Below are 18,766 nucleotides of genomic sequence, written 5' to 3' on the forward strand. Positions count from 1 at the left end.
TCAGATAGCACAGGGAACCCATGTTCACGTGACTTTAAGCGGAAGGTGCCAAACAAGATGGAAGACGGTGGCTGGCACTTGGATGCGTTTGACGATGGCTCGCTCAGTAAGTTCACACGTGCTTCGATCTCTTATGTTATAGTATAAACTTTTGCAGGAACCCAGACATGATTGTTATGTAAAAGTAGAAGGCTGGCCTGGGTAACAGTTTATTTTACCGATCTTCGACAGCCAGCGATGTCTGGTTGGTTCAGTTTTAACTTCAACAATATGCGCGTTACCTAACAATATGTGTTATAATTATCTTTCTTCTATTTTGGCAACGATGTATTATGAGCAACAGTGTAAATTACAGTAGAAAATCATACATGATTATCCCTTCCTCCTCTGGACCCCCCCCCCCCCCCCCCCTCCCCCTCGCTCTCATAATCACCATATTACGGTTCTATTTAGCACAGTGATATATATTGGTTTGGTTGTTTGTCATTAAGAGTATAGCATCAATCTCCATACTAAAAGCGTTTTCTCCATCCTGCCTCTCACAACTAGCTACTTTTTTAAGGAACCATCTACTTCAGTACATTTTGACAGCCCTCAGCTACTTAAGTACATCTTGACAAGCCTCAGCTACTTTAGTACATTTTGACAGCCCTCAGCTACTTTAGTACATTTTGACATCCCTCAGCTACTTTAGTACATTTTGACAGCCCTCAGCTACTTTAGTACATATTGACAGCCCTCAGCTACTTTAGTACATTTTGACAGCCCTCAGCTACTTTAGTACATTTTGACAGCCCTCAGCTACTTTAGTACATTTTGACATCCCTCAGCTACTTTAGTACATTTTGACAGCCCTCAGCTACTTTAGTACATATTGACAGCCCTCAGCTACTTTAGTACATTTTGACAGCCCTCAGCTACTTTAGTACATTTTGACAGCCCTCAGCTACTTTAGTACATTTTGACAGCCCTCAGCTACTTTAGTACATTTTGACAGCCCTCAACTACTTCAGTACATTTTGACAGCCCTCAACTACTTTAGTACATTTTGACAGCCCTCAGCTACTTAAGTACATTTTGACAGCCCTCAGCTACTTAAGTACATCTTGACAGCCCTCAGCTACTTTAGTACATTTTGACAGCCCTCAACTACTTTAGTACATTTTGACAGCCCTCAGCTACTTAAGTACATTTTGACAGCCCTCAGCTACTTCAGTACATTTTGACAGCCCTCAACTACTTTAGTACATTTTGACAGCCCTCAGCTACTTAAGTACATTTTGACAGCCCTCAACTACTTAAGTACATCTTGACAGCCCTCAGCTACTTTAGTACATTTTGACAGCCCTCAGCTACTTCAGTACATTTTTGACAGCCCTCAGCTACTTCAGTACATTTTTGACAGCCCTCAGCTACTTCAGTACATTTTTGACAGCCCTCAGCTACTTCAGTACATTTTTGACAGCCCTCAGCTACTTTAGTACATCTTGACAAGCCTCAGCTACTTTAGTACATTTTGACAGCCCTCAGCTACTTAAGTACATCTTGACAAGCCTCAGCTACTTTAGTACATTTTGACAGCCCTCAGCTACTTTAGTACATTTTGACAGCCCTCAGCTACTTCAGTACATTTCTGACAGCCCTCAGCTACTTCAGTACATTTTTGACAGCCCTCAGCTACTTCAGTACATTTTTGACAGCCCTCAGCTACTTCAGTACATTTTTGACAGCCCTCAGCTACTTCAGTACATTTTTGACAGCCCTCAGCTACTTCAGTACATTTTGACAGCCCTAGCCTGCATAAAGATTTGAAAATGTCTGTAGCTCTACCTCATCTATTTGTCACTAGAAATCGTAAGTGAAACTCAGCTACGAAAGTATGGCAAGTTTCTTGAAGATTACGCATCCCAGCTGAAAGCCATTGAAGATGCTTTGGATGATTCTGTTGGAGATTCTTGGGACTTCACGCTTGATCCAATCAGCCTACAGGTATCTGCTGCCCAGTTTTGCTGTCAACTGACAAGCTTATACATCCATTTTGCTTAGTCCAAGATCCCCTTTCTTGAGGTAATAAAACTTTATTAACTTTTACCAGGTGCTTCCCTATGAGCAGACTAGAATCCTGGAACTTGTAAAAACAGATAATAAGGTTTGTAACATTGTAGCATTCCTATTTGAATATATCTTTATAATTTAAGTGCTGATAATGTTTTTTAATGTTTTTAGGTGTTTAACAAGGTTATCACAGTGTTTGCAGCATTATGTGGGGAGATGGATGAGCTTTGCCATGAGGTACAGTATACGTGCTAGTCAGCCCTACCATTATTCACCCATGCCAGGCCCGTACCCAGGATTTTATCTGGGGGTTGTGAAATATGAAAAAGTGGACCAGCTGTTTTTTTCCGGGGGGAGAGAGGGAGTTCTCTGATAAAAATCTAACAACCTCCAACAGTATCTCTCTCTATTATTGTCGAATTTGACTACATGCCAGAGCTTATGATTTTTAGTTTTGTCTACAAATAGCATGTCTATGGAAAACCAAAAGTTGACTTTCGCCCGTTGTGGGGGAGGGTGCGTTCGCATCCCCTGCACCCCCCTGGGTACGGGCCTACATGTATTATGTGTATGTTCTTGTCTAATGCACACCCCAATTTTTAAGGCCTGTTCCAAAATAAGTTTATATTGTTTATAAATCATTAAAAAGAGTGTGCTTTATTTATCTCTGTTTTTATTTTGCAGGCTGTGACTAAGTTCTACACACCCCTTCTCCTGTATGAAGAAGCAGGTAGATTATTCTGTATTGTACGAAAGATAATGTACGTATACATTGCAAAATGCATTTACTGTAGGTACTGTATATTTGCTGTTTGACTCAAGTGAGTACTTTTTGTTATTCGTAAAAGCTATTATTATCTGACTGTATGCTGTGTTCACCTAACCAGGATCAGAGCAGGAACTTGAAGAAGGAGAGGCACAAGTCAGGCTTGGCCGCATGCTTCCTTTATTACAGGTAATGAATAGAAGAATATAGATTACATACAGTATGTCCTTCTAGAGTATAGATTCATAACATGAAAAAAATTAATACTGAAAACTTTTCCAAAACTTTATCAGGAAATTTCAAGCTTTGTGACACGCTGCTATGATGTTGTCAAAAGTGTACTTCAGCAACTTGGGTCTTTACACAACAAGTAAGCTCCTTAACCAGGACAGTTAGTGTTGATTAAACATAAGGCATCAGGAAAATTAAGTTTGAGTTTTAGTAGGAGGGGGGTGGGATTGACATTGTTGTCATAGAGTGATGTGTTGGGTAGCGGCTGAATATCTTCATATTTCACAATTTCATATTGAGGTGTGTTGCGTTGGTGTTCATTATATTTTTGTATTACAGGGGAGGTCCAAAAGTTATTGATGTCAATGGTGTGCACTTTACTGTAAGTTTTGTCTTATTTTTCTACACATGAACATACTTTTAAAAGTCTATTTTTTTTAATTGTTCAGAATTGTAAGTGGGGATGAGATATTGTGGAGCCAATAGAACCCAAAAAGTTCATTGTAAATTCTGTTCACCAAGCTAGTGGTTTTCGTTTCATAAAAAAAATATTGACCACCTACATACTATCCTCAAAACAATTCTGACACTATTAACACTGCACATACAATATGCCCCTTTTTTTCTTTGTGAAGTTTGTACTGTATGCTGTTAAAGTTGTTTGTCTGCTGTATACAGTATGTACATTATGTGTACTGAATGTATGTATGCTTATGATTAAAGATATAACCATTATTATCATCTTTATATTAATAATCTTATGGTATCACAGACTGTCTTTGAGCATCTTGGCAAAGTACTTACAGTTCTCATAACCCTGGATGAAATACTTGATGCCAGTCACACTCTCAAAGACCACTGGAAACTGTACAGAAGGTAAACTGATTGCAGTAGTCATAGATCCAATGAGAAAGGCTAGAGCCACCCAGAAGCTGAGAAGATGGACTGTGACTGCTTAAATGGTCCTCCAAGGATCCAAAATTTACAAGCTAGTTAGTTAGATTTGCATGATGAGACAACAGTTATTTATTGCAGAAATCTAAACCAAGAGAGAGTGAGGTTTTTACACCTCTGATAAGTTGACATGACATGGGTTTGAACCCTGGTCCACTTGCTTGCTATGCAAAGCTTGTCAGTATGAGCAATCCCACCAATGATGTGTCAATCATCAGGCCTACAGTATGTCTTTGGTTTTTGTATTAAGTACTTTTTGTAATGAGCTATTGCAAGGTCAATAATAGGCTGTTTCTACAGTACAGACTGAAAGGTTTTTGACATTCTGTGTGTGGATTCTGTGTGAATTTTGAGTGAATTCTGAACCAACTCAGTTTGTCCATGAACCTCTGTGGGTTCCACGCACCAAAATCCATGCAGGAGTTCTGCTCATTAAAAGATTGAACCTTTTTACCGGATGATGATAAATTCGAAACAATACTCAGTAATACATTCCTCTGACGAAGTGTTTTCAAAGTACTGAGACCATACCCAGGGGGGGTACACAACTGTGGAAAGTCCACTTCCAGTTAGCAATATACTGTACGTGCAAATGTGCACTCTAAAATTCAAACGTCTTGTGGAAATGGCATAAACAAATCCCTTTATGTTCTTTCAGGGGTGGTCAAACTTTTATCAGAAATCTCCCCCCCTCCCCCTTCCCCTCCCCCCCCTCCATCCTGGAAAAATTAGGTCCCTTGCAAGAAAAATCCTTGGTACGGGCCTGAGTACTGATAGCATGTTTGGTGTCAATCTTTTAATTTAAATATTTTATGACAGGATGGTTAAGTCGGTATATAACAACACTGGGATGTTTGGGGTTGAGGAGGATAAACTCAGACCATTTGAAAAGCTTTTGATGAGTCTGGAAGGTCAGCTTCTGGATGGAGTAATTATGCAGGTACCTGTAAACTTGTGGAAGTCGTGTTATCAGTATACTGTAGTCACTACCTGACCCGTGATGTTACATGTGATGGAGTTCAGACGTTGATCCAAGATTTCAATGAATTGTTGTTTTGAAAGAAAAATTATCCTGAGCCTTCTAGATTATTTTATCAAAACAAATGGAGATGCTCCCACAAATAATGTACACTGCTCATTCATATCAAATATATTCCTGATACGACTCTTAACCCTACAGTAGCTTGGTACTGTTTGAACACTACATACAATTTCACATAATCACCCTGTTCAACAGTCCACAGATATCAAATATAATTTATCCTGCATTGTAATTATATACATGTACATTATATTGTCAATGAAATATTGTTTATGCTAGGTTTTTTATTTTAATTATGTCAATTGTAAACCAAAATTTGATGCTGTTGTTGATGTCCAGAATTGTGTGGAGCAAATGTTTGATGATGGACCTGCACGAGTTGCTCGTAATCCAGAATTGTCTGAGGAATTCCTATACAACATTAAAGCTATTTATTATACACTTGAACCTAAACTCGGTAAGTAAACAAAGTCGAAAATGTACCTTTCAGGTCAGCTGTATTTTATTGTGTTTGCATTTTTTTCCATTAATTGACCTAAAGAATAAAACCTTTTGTACATACTGTAGCTACTTTACATCAGGCTTCATGCTCAGCTTTAACCAAGTTATGGAAACAAATAATTGACTAAATTTTTTTTATGTTATGAGCTTTATGCAGTGCCCTATTGTTTGAGTACAGTACACTATGTTGTTTTGCAGGCGAAATCAGTGAAGTTGATCAAAGGCAGCGGTTTGTTGGATTGCTTGGGCTGTTCATTCTGCATTTCCAGATCTACAGAGGCCTGGATAAAAAGCTTTTCAAACAGATTTGGGAAGTCTATAAGAAGGTGACTTACCGTATACAGTACATTACATGGTTTAGTGGCGTTCTGAGATCTATAGCATACAAAATAAAAATGTCAGTAAATTGAAATGCATAAAACTTTAACAAATCATTAAAAAAAAATTGAATCAAATACAAAAGCATATCACTATTGCTTGTTACAGCCATGCTTATGCTAGTGTCATTTTAAAATTATAGTGAACCCTACAAAAGTAAAAAGGTTGTAAATAGTGGACATTGATTTGTTCTGTTTCATGTTAGGTACCAGCCATCCACTTGGTTGGTGACATCATGTTCTTCCCCAATGAGTTTCTACTAAGAAAGGTTCCACATCTAAACAAAACGATGGACAGAAAGCAGCTTTCTGCTGTGAACGCATCCAGAGAGGCATACCTCAGCAACTGTAACCAGAACCTTGCAAAGTTAGTACGACAAAAAACAAAAAAAGTACATTTGTTCTTGTCTTGTGTTCATGGTTTTTCTTTTTACAGGGATGCACAAGCGTACTACATCAGAATCAGTTCCTGGATGGTGCACATGGAATCAGCTTTGAATAAGGGTGGTTCACTGGTAGAAGACCTCAACACTAGATGCATGCTCTTTGTGCAGGTATACAACCCCATTTCATTTTCAACAAGAACATTTTACATCGTTTGGGTATTACATACATTGCCGGCAAAATTGGGTCAATGTAAAACTTTCTAAACTGTGCATACCATAATGATTTAATTATAAGCATTCTCCTTTAAAATGTGCCCCCTCTCCAATGAGCAATCCCCTGGATATTGAATTTTGAAATAAGAACCCCTTCCTCTCCCCCCTAAAAAATATCTGCACCTTTTGTTTCTCTAGTCTACACTCTATCTTGTTTTTTTGTCAGTTTATCATTATTCCTGCAGGGCAGTCCGTATGCATTCAACATAAGTCACTAGTTTATCATTATTATTCATGCAGGGCATTCTGTATGTATACAACATAAGTAACTAGTTTATTATTATTATTCATACAGCATTCTGTATGTATACAACATAAGTCACTAGTTTATCATTATTATTTATGCAGGGCATTCTGTATGCATACAACATAAGTCACCTTGTGAGGACAATGATGAACATGCATCTCGTCATGTCCAAACCCATGACAAAGACTGCTGTCCTATCACTATGCAGGCTCACAGAATTGCTCAAGGTGAGAAGGGGTCTAATTTGCAGCAAATGCTGTACTCTCAAAACCTAGAAGTGAGTTGGAACATGTGACTGCATCCAATCGTGCATAGCAAATTCACATGTGTTTTATCGCAAATATTAACCATGAGTTGCTCATGTCTGTGTGCATCGCCAATAGTACAGTAGTTCACAGGAAAGTACATACAAAGATTCGTCTGTTACGCGTTGAAACTCACTTTAGTTTTCTGATATTGTACATTATTCATTGATGACATCAAAATTCCTAGATTGTGTTATGCAATTCACTTTTGTATTGAGAAAATGTGTTATGAATATTGTATGTATGTGTTCCTTGTAAACATCGTTAAGAAAAAAAAACGTTTACATTGCTGGGCTAAGTAATGCTTTGCTTTTTGCCATAAAATAATGCAGTATCCTTCAAGGTGTTAGTCAACATTTTCTCGTTCTGGTGATCTAAGGCTGTACTAGCAACACTGCATGTTGGTGGATGTAATTAGTATCCATTATACCCAGATAAACTGTTTGACATGGATGCTGCTATATGTGAGCTCATACAGTGTTTTGTCACTGTTCTAGGCGATTGAGCACACCTTCCATGGGCGTAGTATGCTGATAGCGGAGAGTGTCAATCACATCATGCAGCACTTGACATTCCTTGCCCTGTCGGCCATTGAAACTGCAAAGGTAAACAGCAGATTGACATGTGTCAATCACATTATGAAGCATTTGACATTCCTTGTTCCATCAGCCATTGAAACTGCAAAGGTAAAAAGCAGATTGACATGTGTCAATCACATTATGAAGCACTTGATATTCCTTGATCTGAAACGTAAAGGTAAACAGAAGATTGACGTGTGTCAATCATATTATGCAGCATCGAAACTGCAAAGGTAAACAGCAGATTGACATGTGTTCATTAGTATAATGCAGTACATGCAGCCATTGAAACTGAAAAGGTTATCAGAAAATTGACATCAGAAAATTGAAACTGTTGCTTTTTTAAGCAACATACAAAATTAATTTTCATGTTTTTCAGAAACGTATCAATGTAGACAAGAAATACACCGATAAACGTCTGGTAGGTATCCACATTTTTATCGGCAATTTTCGTAATGATATGGTGATGATCATGTTCATTAAGGTCTTACCTTTTTTTTTTTCAGGATGTGTTAGCTGCTCTAGTACTGGTCCAGACTGCGTTGAACGGACCAGGTACATTCGGCAACGTGCACGTTTTCCGAGTTAGTGCTTACATAACAGCTAACCCTTCTCTCTCGCTCAGGCACGAAAGAGCGCCGGCTAATAGTTAACCTTGGCCTTCATGTAGGCACACAAATGGTGAGTTTATTAGATCCTTTTGAAATCCCATCAACCCATTCCCGTGAGTGGATTTATTCCCATTAGGTGGAACACACATACTGTATTGACGTTAATTAGGAATTTATGGCCCGGCGTATTAACCACTACACATTCATTCCATCAGAAAAAGAAGTTGTAGAACTAGGTGCTCTGCGTAGGCAGACGGGACCAAGGAAATGAGATCAAAAGAGGTAGAATTTTTTTTTTGCGCCTCTGACGACTCTAACGATGGGCTGCTGCTCAAAACTTCAGCTCTTTTTTCAGACTTTCTCACCAATCGATGGATTGAAAATTATTATGCGGTTCGAGGGAATCCGCGACCAAACACAGCATTTTTTTTTGTGTTTGTGGTCGTTTATTATCGGTCTGTGTGTACTTAAGGACGGGTAGCGTAATTTGTCAACACGTTTTGGAAATTTTCAATCCATTCAACGGCATGTTTAAATTCGATTTCACAGAAAGCTTTCAAAGAAGACGAGATGAACAACCTGGATAACGTCTTGAAGAAGCTTGACATCATAGGCTCCCTTAACGCGAAGATCAAGGCAGCCAGTGACTGCGGCTTCATCCATTGGCATCGGGTTAGTCGTTAGTAGAGCAGATGTTCTAAAGCTATGCTTAAACGTCGTATTATCCTTGAGCCCTATTCAGTGCAAATGCATGCAAATATATCGAGTCGTTTATTTGATCTTCATTTGCATGCATTTGCATTGAATACTGCTCATGGATAATACGACGTTTGAACTTAGTATAAGTGCTATAATTATTTTATTTCATTACCCTCTATCATCACCTTCACCTTGCTATAATGATGGGTTACCACCTTCCTGTCGTTTCGTTGATCAATGTTTGTTTTCTTATTGTACTTGCTTACTGTATATTCGCATACCTTTTAGGTAATACTCCCGATCTATTTAGATGATCTGTACGAAAACGCGCTTGACGTTCACCGGCTTCATGTAAGTCTTCCCTTCTATTGGTTGTCCAGCAAGATCGGCCCAGCGGTTATATTTCTTGGGCGTGATCCTTGATTTAACCCATACCATGAACCCATAATTTACGGTATTTATTTAATTAGTAATTAAAATAATTAGAGAGATCGCACAAGTAATGGTCGTATGGGGGCCCCTAATGACTCATCTGAATGACTTATCTTTGCATGGATATCTTTTTCAGGTTTTGCGTGGATGCGTTACTAGACTACTCTTAATGACTGGAATATTATATTCTCAGTACAGGATAAGTGCTTAGCAATGCTAGTCATACAGACTGACTTTTAGTCTGATATTATTTGCAGTACATGATGGGTGCATTGCGAGACTGTGTACCCATTCTACGGCAAGTCAAGCATGAGGCCTCCCCACAGGTCATGCTCCAGTCATTCGAGAAGGAGATCGACGAAGCCCTTCAGGAGGTAAGGCTCATCCTGCTTCAAACAGAGGAGAGGGAAGAGTTGCCATGTTTGTCGAAGGGAAAATCCCTCCTTCTATTTTGTGAAGAGGAGTACATTTTCTTAGGTCTAGACATGTTTGATGAATAAGCGCTTATTTGTCTCTTTAAATCTAACACCGGAAAACTATCTACCTTTCAAGACGCCCTTTATGGCTTTACTTTGCTTGTGGCACGACATTTTCATTGCAGCATTTTCTGCGCCCGCTTTGTCGTGATATCGAGACTGAGTTGCGACTGCACATCCACCAGCACTTGCAGCTTGACGATCGCAACCCCTTCAAGGTAAGGCATATTTACACGACAAAATACTGTATTCAGTAGGCGTCTGCGTTTGCGTTTCTTAGGGATGGCCTAGATTAAGGGATGTCATGCCGATCAATAATTATCACCTGTTTTCCAACTTGCCGTTGAACCTTCCTCCTCGCAGGTTGGCATGAGGGATCTTTCACACTTTCTCAAACTGCGTCCAATCCGATTTTTCGACAATTTCATTGACATCAAAGGTAAATAAAATCTTAATTTCCTAAGAAAAAAGGAAACAATAATTTGGAAAGCGCTTGATCGAGAAAATATTCATACCACTCGAGCTACTGTCTGCGGGCGCCTGAGAGAAAACGTAATATAACCTTTGAGAGGGAAAGATAAGGAGACAAAGAAAGAGGTGCTTATTGAAACTGCTGAAAACCGCTGAAAAGAGGGGGCGTCTCGGAGACGTGCCACGAGGCACAATGTGGACAGATATTTGTGTTAAAACTTATCCAAAACGTATGTTCCCTACCTGATATCCCCACAGCTCACGTTACCCATTATCTGGACACCACGTTCTATAACCTGACGACTGTTGCTCTGCATGACTGGAAAACCTACGCGGAGATGCGTAACATGGCCAAACAGAAGTACGACCTCGACATGACAGAGGCCCACTTGCCGAGCCAGACACTGGAACAGGGACTAGACGTCCTTGAGATCATGCGTAACATCCACGTGTTCGTCTCGCGCTATCTGTACAACCTCAACAATCAGGTAACTGGTCACCTCACCAAGCATGCGTGACGTCCACGTGTTCGTCTCGCGCTATCTGTACAACCTCAACAATCAGGTAACTGGTCACGTCACCAGGCATGCGTGACGTCCACGTGTTTGCCTCGCGCTATCTTGTACAACCTCAACAATCAGGTAACTGGTCACTTCACAAAGCATGCGTGACGTCCACGTGTTCGTCTTGCGCTATCTTGTACAACCTCAACAATCAGGTAACTGGTCACCTCACCAAGCATGCGTGACGTCCACGTGTTCGTCTTGCGCTATCTGTACAACCTCAACATTCAGGTAACTGGTCACCTCACCAAGCATGCGTGACATCCACTTGTTCGTGTCGCGCTATCTGTACAATATCCCGATCAGGTAACTGGTCACCTCACCAAGCATGCGTGACGTCCACGTGTTTGTCTCGCGCTATCTGTACAACCTCAACAATCAGGTAACTGGTCACCTCACCAAGCATGCGTGACGTCCACGTGTTAGTCTCGCGCTATCTGTACAACCTCAACAATCAGGTAACTGGTCACCTCACCAAGCATGCGTGACGTCCACGTGTTCGTCTCGCGCTATCTTGTACAACCTCAACAATCATGTAACTGGTCACGTCACCAGGCATGCGTGACGTCCACGTGTTTGCCTCGCGCTATCTGTACAACCTCAACAATCAGGTAACTGGTCACTTCACCAAGCATGCGTGACGTCCACGTGTTTGCCTCGCGCTATCTGTACAATATCCCGATCAGGTAACTGGTCACATCATCAGGCACGTGGCCTGTTAAGCCTTAATATCGCGTCATCGCCCGTGATAGGTATAGGTTATAACTTGAATATGGTATCATCACGGACGTCATCCATCATCGTTATCGTCTTTTAATATTTGACGTCATTAAGCAAAGGGAACTCATCGGTTTAAATAGAGCTCGAATTGAGTTAAAAGCTCGAATTGTATTAGAATCTTGGCAAAATAGAGGTCAACTGGGCTCGCCTGTATTTAAAACTCCCGGTGCCTCTACTGTCCGGCGCCAATTAAGTTTCTAGAGAGTCAGTCCAAACTGTTCTCCTTGTTTTGATACTAAGTTTGATTCTTCTTTAGATCTTCGTGGAGCGCGCTTCCAACAACAAGCACCTGAATACCATCAATATCCGTAACATCGCCAACTCTATCCGTACTCACGGCGCAGGGATCATGAACACCACCGTGAACTTCACCTACCAGTTCCTGAGGAAGAAGTTTTTCATCTTTTCTCAGTTTCTTTATGACGAACACATCAAGGCCAGGCTTGTCAAGGTAAGGCGTGGTGAAAATCTGTTATTGGCTTTTTGATTTGGATATAAAAGACACGTAACATCATCACCGTCTTTTTATTATATTGTATACATGCCTCCGCGACATTCCTTTGAGGAGCTATTATACTTTTTTTTTGAAGCATGCCAATTTACAATATCACATTTTGAAGTTTATTCATGTAAAAATGCACACATAGGCGTGCGACACAGAATAGTGCGCGATGATGCTATGCGTTAATTTTTTTTTACCAGCAAAGATGTCGTTTTTACCTGGTGTTTTACCTTTATCGCCTGTGCTGATTACTATGTGTATGCTTATCTAGGACATCAGGTTCTTTAAAGATGCGAAAGAAGAGTTAAGCCAGAAGTACCCATTCGAGCGTGCCGAGAAGTTCAACAAAGGCATCCGTAAGCTGGGCCTGTCCCCCGACGGTCTCACGTATCTCGACCAGTTCCGGATACTGATTGGACAGATCGGTGAGTCAAATCTCTCTCTCCCTCCCCCTCCCCCTCCCCCTCCCCTTCCCCCTCCCCCTCTCCCTCTCCCTCTCCCTCTCCCTCTCCCTCTCCCTCTCCCTCTCCCTCTCCCTCTCCCTCTCCCTCTCCCTCTCCCTCTCCCTCTCCCTCTCCCTCTCCCTCTCCCTCTCCCTCTCTCTCTCCCTCTCACGTCCTTAAGGGGACACCCCTAAGAAATGTCCTTAAGGGGACACCCCTAAGAAATGGGAGGGGTGCCACGAATAGTCGAATTATCCAGTTACTACTATATTCAAACTTGGATAGTTGTTTTGGTTATTCAACTGAATTCAAGATTCCCGGACACTATAAGAGTAAACTATAAACTATAAGAGTAAACCCAGTGAAACTACTGGGTTACTACTACTCTACTCTTTAATCTATTTAATCGGTTCGGTGTGTAAAGGTAACGCCATGGGCTACATCCGAATGATCCGCTCGGGAGGCCTGCACTGTTGTAGTAATGCCATAAGGTTTGTTCCCGATCTTGAGGACATCGTCTCGTTTGAGGAACTGGTCAAGGAGGAGGAGCTTTCTGGCGAGGCCCAACAAGCGGCAAAGTGAGTAAGCCTTCACTCCCTTAGTTACCGTAAATACTTGTTTTGACGCCAAGCTTTCAATCAGCGCAATCCGCCAAATAAGCCCCCCCCCCCCTCTACAAAACAATAAGAAGGCAAAAAAAAAAAAAGAAAACTGCGAATGACTACAACATCTGCCGCCTAAGATAGTTTGTTAAGAAATCCACCAGTATCGTCCACACAGAGTTCGTCCACAAGTACAGAAGTTTCAACCACATCTAGTTTTCACAAACTGTAGCCTCATAGCATAAATGTATGTTTCATATATAAAACCTTCAATGTGCTGTACTTGATGTTCTAATACTTGAAATACAGTATGTGCACGACTTCTATAAGAACCTGTAATATGCAGAGGATCTAGCTGGTTTATTTGAAACTAAATCGAAAATTCTTCCATCCATATATCTAGAATTCTTGATTTAGCCATTGATAACTTGGCAAAGAACTTCGCTGGAGCGACTGAATACTTTAAGGTAAGAAGCCTAACTTTAACATGCTTTAAATTCCTGAAATATTAAAGGACGATGTATTTCCTTGTCAGCTCCTGGTAGACGTATTTGCACCTGAGTTCCGTGATGTCAAGAACATGCATCTCAGGAATTTTTATATCATCGTCCCCCCTTTGGTAAGTCAAAATTGTTGTCGGGTGGGTGTGGCGCCTTTTAGATTAGAGCAATAAGAAAATCAGAGGGTCTTTAAGTAACGCCTTACCTAACTGCCAATTGGTGCCTTTAGACGCTGAATTTCGTGGAATACATGTTGAGTTGCAAAGAGAAGCTAAACAAGAAGAACAAGGTCGGTGCTGCATTCACTGATGACGGATTTGTCATGGGTGAGTACTGTACCAGGAAGTTTTCCTCGGATCTACGATTCACTTATAGTGAATTCATAATCCTTATAACGTGACTCTGAGCTATTCGAGTTGCCATCCATGTAACTCTAAACTATAGATGTTCGAGTTCCAACTCTTGTACACTAGCTATCCGAGTAGCTGTACCTCTAGACTTTAGCGTACCTCTAATCTTTAGCTGTTCGAGTTCCAACCCATGACCATCACTTTAGCTGTTCGAGGTCCAATCTTTGTACCATGAGTTTTACTATTTGAGCTGCCATCCATGTACCGTAACTCTAACTATTCGAACTCCAACCCTTGTACCGTGACTCTATCTGTTCGAGTTCCAGTCCTTGTACCGTGATTCTGGCTATTCAATTTGCCATCCATGCACCGTGACTCTAACTATTCGAGTTGCTAGCCATTTACCGCGACTCTAGCTATTTGAGTATCCAGTACTACTTGGTATTACATTTCCAATAAAAGTTTCATTCGTTCAAGCATGAATGTGTTATTAACATGTTTCTTTGACGTTTTTGCAGGTGTAGCTTACATTCTCAAGTTGTTGGATCAATACCACGAGTTTGACTCTCTTCACTGGTTCCAATCAGTGCAAGAAAAATACAACAAAGAGAAGGTAAGATATTCTGCACTATTCAGGATTGCTTTACAGGGGTGGGTAGACGGGGGTATTAGCATGGTGACTTTTACTTCTCTTTTCCAGGAGAAATTACCATGTGTGCTGTTCCCTTTGAAATATCTTTATTGGAAGCTGTTAAAATTGCACTTTTCGAATCACGTTCCATGTCAGTTTCAACTCCATATGCATTCCAAATGTTTTACAAGGCTGGGCAAACGGCATCGAATTGCTTTTTACAGAATATTTACAAAGCTGTACACTAAAATTACTATGTAAAATCAAGGAGATTATCGCCTTGTCCATTATTATTCCGTATGTGGTATGAAATGATTTTATTTTCAGATGCTTTTATTTATAGTTTATATGTACCTTAACCAATGTAGTCTATCATAATTGTCTTTTCTTGTGTCGATGTTGTGCGTAGAATGATGTCCGTGCCGCGCTGTCCAAGGGCGTCAAGGACGAGAAACTTCAGCAAACAATGAACCTGACGTTAAAGCGACTCTCCACCTATCAGCGCGAGTTTGAACTCGTCTACTTCTCGCTAAACAGCGCGAGGATCTTCTTCCGCGCGGACAAGACGGCCAGCGAGGAGAAAGAGGAGAAGGGCAGCAAGGCAGCAAGTGACGGTAATTGGTACTCCGGGGACATGACGGAAAAACCTGGAAAACGCAGGATTCCAGATAGAGAGAGAAGACACAATTTCTTACAATGGCTATAGGTTCCTTGTATTACGGAATGATTTTCAAAACACAAATAACGTGAGGCCGAAGTGCACATAACCAGATTTAGGCTTTTTAAGATAATTTTTCCTTGATCATCATTGCCCTGTGTATCAGTTCAGGGACGAAAAGCTCAAATTTTAATGACACTTTACAAAAAGTCGCATCAATTTAAATAAAGTCGCACTTGATATTTTGTTTGCCATAAGTTACTAAGTACTCATAGAAATTCTCCGCCTTATTCGATGTGGAATGGGCTTATTTGAAGCGTCACGTCATGTTTTTCCGTCATGCGGGAAATAAATTTGGGTTTTATTGTTGGATGTCACAGTTGAGGTTTCTCTTGTGGTCTAGTGCTATTCCGGTATGGGATAGCAATAATTTTTCTTTCGAGTTGGTTTAAATTGCTTTTTTTTGTTGCAATATATGTTTATCGTTTTTCTATTTGTTTATTAAGATTTGACGCAATAATTACATTTTCTGTAGTGTTATTTTTAACCCAGAGGCCAGACTTTCCGATGGCTGGTTGTGACCAGTTCAGGAGCAATAGGGATAGATTATAGAATTTAGGGCCACTATTCCTGCTGTCTTTATTTCAGACAGCGTCCTAAAAGACTTCATTTCATTGAAGTGAAAAAAGTCAACGTCCAACCCATTTCACGTTGTGTCAACTTCATCCATATTTTCACGAAATGTTGATAATTTTATACTTGTTGCTTTCAGCGGGTTCCACGAACGGAGATGTAGCATCAGACACTCATCCGGAAGCAACAAGTTGACGTGCAAGTACCTATTTCTAAGCCGGACTTATTGCAGTGACGTCACAAATCAGGTCAGAATAAGAAGGGAGGCAGGAATATCAAATGCTATACGATACCAAGTCTCATGTGTAAAGTATAGGAATAGTACATAAATAATGTTATAAAATTTGATATGAAATAAATATTTTTGACAGATGAAAGCTAATAACGTATTGCACGGTATGCAGTCACCACAAGTGCAAACAAAAATAATACGTATCTGATCTCAATATATAAAAGCTTTAATTCGTTGAGGTATAAAAGGTTTTAGTATAATCTACCGCTTTTCAATTCGCCTTATTCGGCGTTATAACTGTTAAATATTTGCACAAAGAAATCATCCTCCGAACAAAGTATCACAATAAACCTTTTTTTTACATAGCAGACTTGTTGGTTATATTATGGGCTTGATTCCACGTGTCCACGCGTCCCTGGTAAAATAATGGTGTTAGCCTAAACGTGGTTTCTTCTGTTGGAGAAAATGTTTTCCAGCATCACAAGTTTCTATGTATAAAGGGTTTTCGTACAAAATGAAGTTAGTTGTATGGGACACCGATATATGATATTTTTCTCAAAAGGTCTTTTGTTGCATCTATTACAAAGGTGCAGTTTCTCCACTAATTTGATCATATTGATGATGTCCTTTGTATAGCGTTTCGTGTTTTTTATAAAGAAATATTTTCTTCTTCCACTATTTTGCAAACCAAAGCGTTGTTTTAAAGCTCTTTCCTTTGTCCAGTGTCTCCTTGCCAACCAAACCACACTTTAAATGTCATTCTTTTGTCCAGTGGCTCCTTGTATAACAAGCGACACTTGTTTTCTTGCTATACCAGCTACAATTCTAAGTGCGTTCTTACACCCTCTATGTCTTCATGCACAATGTGATACCAGTGCAAGTAGCCATAACAAAACGTAAAGTAGATCTCGTCTTGACGCAGAAGACTTGGTCGAGCTTTTCCCGCGTTCTCCCTCTCCCTCATCATCTGCAAAGCAAGGAAATTTTTACTACTTACTACCACAAGGCTACTATCATATTATTCACACCAGCTTTCCTAAATAAGTTATTTGTGTTGCGGCAGAAATAAGGAGGGGGGGACTCTCTTTCTCATTTTACCGCGACATTAGACCCCTATGTTAGCAGTTTGAAATATTTAATGCAGGGAAGAATACCTCCATCTGTATGCGTGTTAACAGCATTAATTCGGAAAAATAACCCTTGGCCTTCCAGAGCACGCGATAGAATAGTCACTACGCGGGATTCCTATTTCAAGGGACGTAGCCTTGGCACCACGACACCTCATCCGAACGTGCTCGATAGCGATCTTACTTTGGAAACCGACGCTCGAACAGACATGCTTCTGGGAAAACTTGAGGGTGCCTTACCATACCTTGCGTTGAAGCTCACCTTTTGGTTGCTCGTCGATGGGTGGGATGTATGTGTAGAGGAGCTTGAATCCCTTGGCCGTCACGTCTCTGTCACTCATGAAAGTAAGCCGAATGTAGTTCGCTGTGGAGGTGAACTTTGCCGGGGTGTTTGTCCCACAGTACGTATCCAACAAAGCAGACGAGGCTACAGAAAGAATACATGGTTATACTTTAAAATCTGTATCCCTGTCTGGAAAGTAGTAACTAGTAAATAACGCTATCTTTCCGCGACCCTGACAAGTTCAGAATGATAAACCGAGTAAACGTGTAAAGCACCTACACTTAATTCCTTGCATTTTTCTGTCTTAGGCTAAGTCGTATTATCCATGAGCCATATTCAATGCATGCAAATGACTCAAGTCGGTTGTTTAATTTTCATTTGAATGCATTTGCCAGAATACGGCTCATGGATATACGACGTTGAACTTAGCCTAACCCTCTATAGATTAAGGTAAACAAATTTTAAAAACGGCAATAGCCTTAGTACTCAACCGCCAGTAACTCACGCGATTACACCACGTGACCTTACGTGACCTTACACTTCACTAGAAGCGCGTTTGAATGGGAAAGTATGCACGTACCACATGACCATAACACTTGTCCCTAGCTTATTCACATTACCTAGTTGACCGTCGCGTATTTCCAGGAAGTCAATGCATTTCGAGCCGTTGTTTGGTGGCTGTAGGCTGAATTCTTCGAACTCTATGGTGATCTTGGCCTCGGGCTTTGCGGAAAGGACCCATGTGCACATGTGGTCCGTTCCGTACTCGGAGGGGTACCGTGGGGACTCCAGTGTCCCGTCTTCGGATACATAGATGATATCACCGCAACCTATAAAACAACGGATATTTTTCAGTTAGACATTTCCAAAGATAGAAAATAGTTCTAAATGATACTCAAAAAATGGTATGCTATTCCTGTTGTTTTTCATGAGTTAGAGAAACAACACTATCAAGCTTTTGAAAAGAGATCATTCCTATTACGTACCATACGTTCCATATAACTCTTATGCTGTGTTTACACGTCGAACCTAGGTTGAGTAACTACCAAACCTAGGTT

At 40.5% G+C, this 18,766-nt stretch overlaps 2 protein-coding genes across 3 annotated transcripts in view; one reads left to right on the forward strand and one right to left on the reverse strand.

The window, feature by feature from the left end:
• Positions 1-16,663, forward strand: LOC5515933 (WASH complex subunit 4). Its single transcript, XM_048726083.1, has 34 exons — positions 1-106; positions 1,850-1,989; positions 2,096-2,149; positions 2,227-2,292; positions 2,740-2,785; positions 2,943-3,010; positions 3,115-3,191; positions 3,392-3,434; positions 3,825-3,928; positions 4,826-4,946; positions 5,388-5,505; positions 5,748-5,875; positions 6,133-6,293; positions 6,363-6,480; positions 6,934-7,059; positions 7,635-7,742; positions 8,095-8,136; positions 8,222-8,270; positions 8,341-8,396; positions 8,876-8,998; positions 9,314-9,376; positions 9,715-9,831; positions 10,059-10,151; positions 10,297-10,372; positions 10,663-10,892; positions 12,004-12,198; positions 12,521-12,674; positions 13,117-13,270; positions 13,698-13,761; positions 13,830-13,913; positions 14,024-14,120; positions 14,663-14,757; positions 15,185-15,389; positions 16,206-16,663. Exons 1-34 carry the CDS (start codon positions 58-60, stop codon positions 16,259-16,261), a joined length of 3,480 nt encoding a protein of 1,159 aa, XP_048582040.1. The 5' UTR covers positions 1-57; the 3' UTR covers positions 16,262-16,663.
• LOC5515879 (cubilin) overlaps positions 16,504-18,766 on the reverse strand; it is a 20,288-nt gene continuing 18,025 nt past the window's right edge. For both annotated transcript variants that reach the window (XM_048726091.1, XM_032385660.2), the window contains exons 14-16: positions 18,329-18,538; positions 17,688-17,852; positions 16,504-17,265 (exon numbers count right to left, since the gene is read on the reverse strand). In XM_048726091.1, coding sequence (XP_048582048.1) covers positions 17,153-17,265; positions 17,688-17,852; positions 18,329-18,538 — 488 coding nt within the window. In that variant the 3' untranslated portion in view covers positions 16,504-17,152. The remainder of the gene's footprint in view (positions 17,266-17,687; positions 17,853-18,328; positions 18,539-18,766) is intronic.

The sequence above is a fragment of the Nematostella vectensis genome, chromosome 1 (assembly GCF_932526225.1).
Source record: "Nematostella vectensis chromosome 1, jaNemVect1.1, whole genome shotgun sequence".
NCBI lineage: Eukaryota > Metazoa > Cnidaria > Anthozoa > Actiniaria > Edwardsiidae > Nematostella > Nematostella vectensis.

Bases quoted from the DNA above. Each gene is read 5' to 3' on its own strand.
- LOC5515933 (XM_048726083.1), top strand. From the start codon at position 58: ATGGAAGACGGTGGCTGGCACTTGGATGCGTTTGACGATGGCTCGCTC. The intron at 4,947-5,387 runs GTACCTGTAAAC...GTTGATGTCCAG, and splicing joins TGGATGGAGTAATTATGCAG to AATTGTGTGGAGCAAATGTT. The intron at 15,390-16,205 runs GTAATTGGTACT...TGTTGCTTTCAG, and splicing joins CAGCAAGGCAGCAAGTGACG to CGGGTTCCACGAACGGAGAT.